Below are 8126 nucleotides of genomic sequence, written 5' to 3'. Positions count from 1 at the left end.
TATCTATATAGCCATGTAATATGTATGTAGCAGCCAATCACAGCTCAGCTTTCATTCATACAGAGCAGCTAATAAAATGAAAGCAGCGCTGTGATTGGTTAATATGGGTAACACTACTTTACTACAATCAGCTCATGTATAATTCCCTTATGTATAACAATGGGACATAGTTTGGCATATGTTGGGCTAATTTGGACCTCTGGATGTATATGGCAGGTATGAGGTCACCACCTGGACACTATTATACAAATGTCTTTACTATAGGCCGAAATATTTTTGGCTGTCCTATCAGAAGTTGATATACTGATATATGAGTAACTCCCGGAATAGAAGAGAGTCAAAAGGGTTAAATTTACCATATTTAATATACATTTATCATGTCTCCATCATTTATTATACAAGATGGCCGCTCCCTGTACTGGGTTGCCATGGAATTAGAATCCTCCCCATTCAACTGAGGTCTAAACATGATATCATACCCGCTGTGATGTCATCACTGCTATATAACTCCCGCTCTGTACCCATAATTCTCTGAGGGTTGTATAGTTGAGGAGTGGAGAGTGAAGAGGAGAGTTTTTGCTATTTTACTGACGAATGATGGAAAGATTTTTTGTAAGTAGACTTTATTTACTGACGGATATCAGGATTATTGTTAGTGGTGAAATTTAGACATCAGGAAATAGACGGTCGGATTGTAATGTAGATAAGGGGAATCCTGGGCGGTGTCGTACTGGGGCTACTTAGGTCCACCAGATAACATTTTTCTGGAGGACCCTCTTCACATTCATCTAAAAAAAAGACCCTTCCAGCTTCCAAATTTAGTTATCTTCCGCTGTATCTTTGTAATTCAGTATAAGGTTGGAGCCTGGGCCCACCGGAGGATCCTCCGATCCTCTGGTGGGACAATCCGACACGGATCCTGGGGAATATCTGCTCTCATTTTTTGGTTTCTGTTTTACATTTGGGGCATTATTGATAGCGCTGTGTGTCCAGAGGAGCAGGAAGAAGATTTACCCCCCTGACCCCTGTCCCTAAAGGACATATTATAAAACATGGTGACATCATATCCAGGTCCTGATGTCCCCTCCACCCATTCCTGGTTATACTGAGGTCCTAGATCTGTCATTAGGGTGACATTGAGGTGTCTGGGAGGGTGAGGGGAAGATCTAAACCCTGTATCTACTGTGCACGAGTTATAATATGTCACCCCAGACTCATTCTTACACTCCTCTTGCTGATAACAGTTTAAAATGATAAACTTTATGTGAAGAAATTGCAAAAATTGTATAATTTACTCTAAAATAAAGATGGCGGATGTGTGTACTGGTTACCATAGCAATAGAATCTTTCTCCATTTACTTTCTCTATCACTGCTATATACAGCCTGGTATTACCCATAATGCTCTGAGAGATAGACTATGTGATATTGAAGATGTTCTAGAGCCGTCTACTACATCTTTACTCATTTATGGTTATATCAATGTCTCTTTCCCCCAAAGTCCTCCTATACTCCACTAGTGGTCTCCACCATCTCCGCTCCTGAAGGTCTATGGTTACTTTGCATGATTCCTTCTGGAGACGTTTCCATCACGTGGAGCCACAAATAATTTCAATGACCCAAAATTCTGTTCTTCTCTCTCCCCTATAGGATAAACTTACTGGGCGCACCCGTGTCCAAGTCCTGTCCCGCAGGGCACTGGAGCCGGAGGCTAAGCGCACGTGGATCAAATCCTACAACGACGGGGTAAATAATTCTAGAGACGTCATCAGCCATCACCACATTATACATAACATGTGATATGTTATTGATCTGAAAGTAATGTTTCTATTTTTATGTCCCACAGCTAGGTCCTTCTCCTGCCTTTTATGATTTGGCTGCTGCTGCACAGGATGGACCAGGAGAGCTGATGCCGGAGTCACCTGAGCCCCCCTGCTGGATTGTTAGATCGGTAAGGAGGCCATTACTATATAGTCATGGACTCACCATGTCCCATAACTGCTGCTGATGCTATTGATGATGATGTTGGAGGTGATGATGAATTGAGGGAAAATGATTCAAATTTGACAATTAATATGTATTGACAGGAGAGTTTCCTACCACTGGATCCGCCTGCAGAGTGTAGTACAGGAAAAACGCCACTGGACTTGGACTGCATCATCACGGTAATGTCTCTTCTCCTCTATGATCCACACACGACTTATAGACAATGGGGCAGATTTACTAATATTCTCTAATAGACGCAAGATAAACTAGAGCGTGTTATCAAGTACATGATTTACAAATTTAGATGTAATAGTTACATCTGGTGTCCGCTGTACGTTTCTTAGATCCAGGCACCGTGACTGTGGTAATCTTCTTATATTTGTTATCTATGGTCTCCTTCCTTCTAAATTCAACTTTTAAAATTATGCCAATGAGCCTATAGAACTCTTGGGGTTGTTACCAGAGACTCTCTGTGCTGCAGCTTCACAGACTATAACACTGTCTTCCCCACCTCCTTCTCCCCCAGCACTTCCCTCCTGGGGAGGAGACTGGGTAACGGTCTGTGGAGTTACAGCACATAATTTCACTGAACCCAAAATTCTGTTCTTCTCTCTCCCCTATAGGATAATCTTACTGGGCGCACCCATGTCCAAGTTCTGACCCGCAGGGCACTGGAGCCGGAGGCTACGCGCACTTGGATTAATTCATACGAGGACGGGGTAAATAATTCTAGAGACGTCATCAGCCATCACCACATTATACATAACATGTGATATTGGGGTTATCTGGGGTTCACCTCCTCCATGACATCTTATCAATAAGAAGGGTCTAGATGCCTTTTTACACCTAAATAACATTGATGGTTATGTTATATAGAATTGTTTCCCCTAAATCCCCTCCTCATGCAATCCCTTCCCTTCCTTGGTTGAACTTGATGGACAAGTGTCTTTTTTGGGAAAAAGTAGTGGTAAACCGGCACGACATGACAGACTTCACATGGGTACGATGCCAATATTCTCTCTTTTATTGGTTAAAACGTCATGTAAAACGAGGAAACAAGTAGGTTGACGCGTTTCGATGGAGACCGTCTTAATCTTAACCTGAGTGTCTTTTTTCAACCGTATAAACTATGAAATAAGATGTCATTGATCTGAAAGTAATGTTTCTATTTTTATGTCCCACAGCCAGGTCCTTCTCCGGCCTTGTATAATTTTGCTGCTGCTCCTGATGATGGACCAGGAGAGCTGATGCCGGAGTCACCTGAGCCCCCCTGCTGGATTGTGAGATCGGTAAGGAGGCCATTACTATATAGTCATTTAGTGTGTGGTGTCCGCTGTGTGTACAATTTTCGGTGCTTTTCCATAGTAAGTCTGGACCCATGTTTATAGCTGAATGGAGGATTCATTTGCTTTCTATCACTCTAAATTTCTGTGTATCCAAATTCTCAACAGGAGAAAAGAAGATCATCAGGATCAAGATGGAGAAAACGACTGAGGAGCCTCTTCTGCATGGTGAGGAGATCTCAGTCTAGGACGTGTATCTCAGCCTGGTGATACGTGTCGTGTATCTCAGGATCTCATTCACAAGTGACTGGACTCGTGATACACACATCATCATCAGCTTTCTCTTATGTTTCCTCTGTAGAGCCGGGAATCAGTGATGGTGACTCCTTTCACGCCAGCTCCCAGCAGACCCGACACAAAACACTTCGGATGCCAAGTGACAGAAGAAGAGCTCAGCCTGATGTCACATGGGCCAAAAGTCACCGTGATCCAGGTGAAACCCTATATGGTTGACGCTTCCACCCAGGTCCATAAGGATGAGTTCTGAGGTAGGTGGAACGCACATCAGTACATTGTGACAAGGACAACATCAGGGAGATCTGAGATTCTGCAGATCGGAGTCTTCAGAACTTGTCCCGATATCACACACTATTTTACTATTACACGTCTACAGCTAAGGTGATGCTACTGCTGTTTTCCTCTTAGTTTGGAAAAGTGCATTATGGGACATCAAAAATATATTTACACCATACACCGACTGATTTTTGGCTTTTGCGTTGGATTATATGACCTAATGTTAGACTTTCCAATGAAGATAATCCAGAGATTTTTATTTTTTTGCAGCTTTCATTCCTGAACTTCCTGACTGCTCTGCACTTCATCCCCAAGGATAAGAAGATCTTCTAGACGACCTGTGACCTACCGAACCTGTAAGTCCTGATAGTCTGTACTCTGCCACATAGATGGAAACCTATCACTTCTCTACTAGTGAGCAATGTCCATAAGATATTCCCATCTAGGCGATGTCCATGTGGTATCATCACTGCTACGGACACTTAGATATGGATCATTCCAGGATGGCCCCAGTCTTGTAGACATGTAGCAGCCACTTGATGAGGAATGTATGAAGTGATATATCTTTGTTCTTTCATTAGGCCAATAGACGCGTCCTCCCGCCCCTATAGACGCGTCCTCCCGCCCCGGGTGTCAGAGCTGGACGTCTATGACTATGAAGATCTGGACATCTACACAAACCTTTCTACTGAGGTTTTATACTTTTGACCATTAAACGGATTATGTCAGTGTCAGGAGACTATGGTCTGCTGTACTGGATCCATGATGGGCTCCACTAACACTCACTGTCTGGTCTCTCCTTGTCCGCCTTTTCTATACATACACAGTACAGGGGGGTCTCCCGAGTGTTATACACAGTGCAGGGGGGTCTCCAGAGTGTTATACACAGTACAGGGGGGTCTCCCGAGTGTTATACACAGTACAGGGGGGTCTCCCGAGTGTTATACACAGTACAGGGGGGTCTCCCGAGTGTTATACACAGTACAGGGGGGGCTCCTGAGTGTTATACACAGTACAGGGGAGTCTCCCGAATGTTATACCCAGTACAGGCGGGTCTCCCGAGTGTTATACACAGTACGGGGGGTCTCCCGAGTGTTATACACAGTACAGGGGGGTCTCCTTAGTGTTATACACAGTACAGGGGGATCTCCCGAGTGTTATACACAGTACAGGGGGGTCTCTTGAGTGTTATACACAGTACAGGGGGGTCTCCCGAGTGTTATACACAGTACAGGGGGGTCTCCCGATTGTTATACACAGTACAGGGGGGTCTCCTTAGTGTTATACACAGTACAGGGGGTTCTCCGAGTGCTATACACAGTACAAGGGTCTCCTTAGTGTTATACACGGTACAGGGGGGGGTCTCCCGAGTGTTATACACAGTACAGGGGGGTCTCCTTAGTGTTATACACAGTACAGGGGGATCTCCCGAGTGTTATACACAGTACAGGGGGGTCTCCCGAGTGTTATACACAGTACAGGGGGATCTCCCGAGTGTTATACACAGTACAGGGGGGTCTCCCGAGTGTTATACACAGTACAGGGGGGTCTCCCGAGTGTTATACACAGTACAGGGGGGGTCTCCCGAGTGTTATACACAATACAGGGGGGTCTCCCGAGTGTTATACACAGTACAGGGAGGGTCTCCCGAGTGTAATACACAGTACAGGGGGGTCTCCCGAGTGTTATACACAATACAGGGGGGGTCTCCCGAGTGTTATACACAGTACAGGGGGGTCTCCCGAGTGTTATACACAGTACAGGGGTGTCTCCCGAGTGTTATGCACAGTACAGGGGGTCTCCTTAGTGTTATACACAGTACAGGGGGTTCTCCGAGTGCTATACACAGTACAAGGGTCTCCTTAGTGTTATACACGGTACAGGGGGGGTCTCCCGAGTGTTATACACAGTACAGGGGAGGACTCCCGAGTGTTATACACAGTACAGGGGGGGTCTCCTGAGTGTTATACACAGTACAGGGGGGTCTCCCGAGTGTTATAGACAGTACAGGGGGATCTCCCGTGTGTTATACACATTACAGGGGGGTCTTCTGAGTGTAATACACAGTACAGGGGGGTCTCCTTAGTTTATACACAGTACAGGGGGTTCTCCGAGTGCTATACACAGTACAAGGGTCTCCTTAGTGTTATACACGGTACAGGGGGGTCTCCCGAGTGTTATACACAGTACAGGGGAGGACTCCCGAGTGTTATACACAGTACAGGGGGGGTCTCCTTAGTGTTATACACAGTACAGGGGGGTCTCCCGAGTGTTATACACAGTACAGAGGGGTCTCCCGAGTGCTATACACAATAGAGGGGGGTCTCCTTAGTGTTATACACAGTACAGGGGGGTCTCCCGAATGTCATACACAGTACCGGGGGGTCTCCCGAGTGTTATACACAGTATAAGGGGGTCTCCTTAGTGTTATACACAGTACAGGGGGGATCTCCCGAGTGTTATACACTGTACAGGGGGGATCTCCCGAGTGTTATACACAGTACAGGGGGGTCTCCCGAGTGTTATACACAGTACAGGGGGGTCTCCCGAGTGTTATACACAGTACAGGGGGGTCTCCCGAGTGTTATACACAGTACAGGGGGGTCTCCCGAGTGTTATACACAATAAAGGGGGGTCTCCCGAGTGTTATACACAATACAGGGGGGTCTCCCGAGTGTTATACACAATACAGGGGGGTCTCCCGAGTGTTATACACAGTACAGGTGGGGTCTCCCGAGTGTTATACACAGTACAGGGGGTCTATTGAGTGTTATACACAGTATAGGGGTCTCCCGAGTGTTATACACAGTACAGGGGGGTCTCCTTAGAGTTTTACACAGTACAGGGGGGTCTCCCGAGTTTTATACACAGTACAGGGGGGTCTCCCGAGTGTTATACACAGTGCAGGAGGTTTCCTGAGTGTTATACACATTACAGGGGGGTCTCCTGAGTGTTATACACAGTAAAGGGGGTCTCATGAGTGTTATACACAGTACAGGGGGGTCTCCCGAGTGTTATACACAGTACAGGGGGGTCTCCTGAGTGTTATACACAGTAAAGGGGGGTCTCATGAGTGTTATACACAGTACAGGGGGGTCTCCCGAGTGTTATACACAGTACAGGGGGGTCTCCCGAGAGTTATACACAATACAGGGGGTCTCATGAGTGTTATACACAGTACAGGGGGGTCTCCTTAGTGTTATACACGGTCCCGGGGGGTCTCATGAGTGTTATACACAGTACAGGGGGGGTCTCCCGAGTGTTATACACAATACAGGGGGGGTCTCCCGATTGTTATACACAGTACAGGGGGGTCTCCTGAGTGTTATACACAGTAAAGGGGGGTCTCATGAGTGTTATACACAGTACAGGGGGGTCTCCCGAGTGCTATACACAGTACAGGGGGGTCTCATGAGTGTTATACACAGTACAGGGGGGTCTCCTGAGTGTTATACACATTACAGGGGGGGATCTCCTGAGTGTAATACACAGTACAGGGGGGTCTTCTTAGTGTTATACACAGTACATAGGGGTCTCCTTAGTTTTATACACAGTAAAGAAGGGTCTCCCGAGTGTTATACACAGTACAGGGGGGTCTCCTTAGTGTTATACACGGTCCCGGGGGGTCTCTTGAGTGTTATACACAGTACAGGGGGGGTCTCCCGAGTGTTATACACAATACAGGGGGGGTCTCCCGAGTGCTATACACAGTGACGGGGGGTCTCCCGAGTGTTATACACAGTTACGGGGGGGGGGTCTCCTGAGTGTTATACACAGTACAGGGGGGTCTCCCGAGTGTTATACACAGTACAGGGGGGTCTCCCGAGTGTTATACACAGTACAGGGGTCTCCTGAGTGTTATACACAGTACAGGGGGGTCTCCCGAGTGTTATACACAGTACAGGGGGGTTTCTCAACTGTTATACACAGTACAGGGGGGTCTCTCGAGTGTTATACACAGTACAAAAGGGTCTCCTGAGTGTTATAGACAGTACAGGGGGGTCTCCCGTGTGTTATACACATTACAGGGGGGGTCTTCTGAGTGTAATACACAGTACAGGGGGGTCTCCCGAGTGTTATACACAGTACAGGGGGGTCTCCTGAGTGTTATACACAGTGCAGTGGGTCTCCTTAGTGTTATACACAGTACAGGGGGGGTCTCCCGAGTGTTATACATAGTACAGAGGGGTCTCCCGAGTGTTATACACAGTACAGGGGGGTCTCTTTAGTGTTATACACAATAGAGGTGGGTCTCCTTAGTGTTATACACAGTACAGGGGGGTCTC

At 46.7% G+C, this 8126-nt stretch overlaps 1 protein-coding gene across 2 annotated transcripts; it reads left to right on the top strand.

The window, feature by feature from the left end:
- Positions 1–516: 516 nt before the first annotated feature.
- Positions 517–4684, top strand: LOC140077032 (uncharacterized). 2 transcript variants are annotated; one of them, XM_072123877.1, is made up of 10 exons: positions 517–612; positions 1649–1744; positions 1845–1949; positions 2086–2163; positions 2608–2703; positions 3169–3273; positions 3436–3495; positions 3629–3815; positions 4111–4196; positions 4422–4682. In XM_072123877.1, the coding sequence occupies exons 1-8, from the start codon at positions 595–597 to the stop codon at positions 3812–3814; spliced, it is 744 nt and encodes a 247-aa protein (XP_071979978.1). In that variant the 5' UTR covers positions 517–594; the 3' UTR covers position 3815; positions 4111–4196; positions 4422–4682. The 2 variants fall into 2 exon arrangements, with proteins under 2 accessions (XP_071979978.1, XP_071979979.1); XM_072123878.1 differs by lacking the exon at positions 2086–2163 and having other exon boundaries at positions 4422–4684.
- The last annotated feature ends 3442 nt before the right edge of the window (positions 4685–8126 follow it).

Source organism: Engystomops pustulosus, chromosome 9, assembly GCF_040894005.1.
Source record: "Engystomops pustulosus chromosome 9, aEngPut4.maternal, whole genome shotgun sequence".
NCBI lineage: Eukaryota > Metazoa > Chordata > Amphibia > Anura > Leptodactylidae > Engystomops > Engystomops pustulosus.
This window is presented reverse-complemented; position numbering and strand designations above follow the sequence as displayed.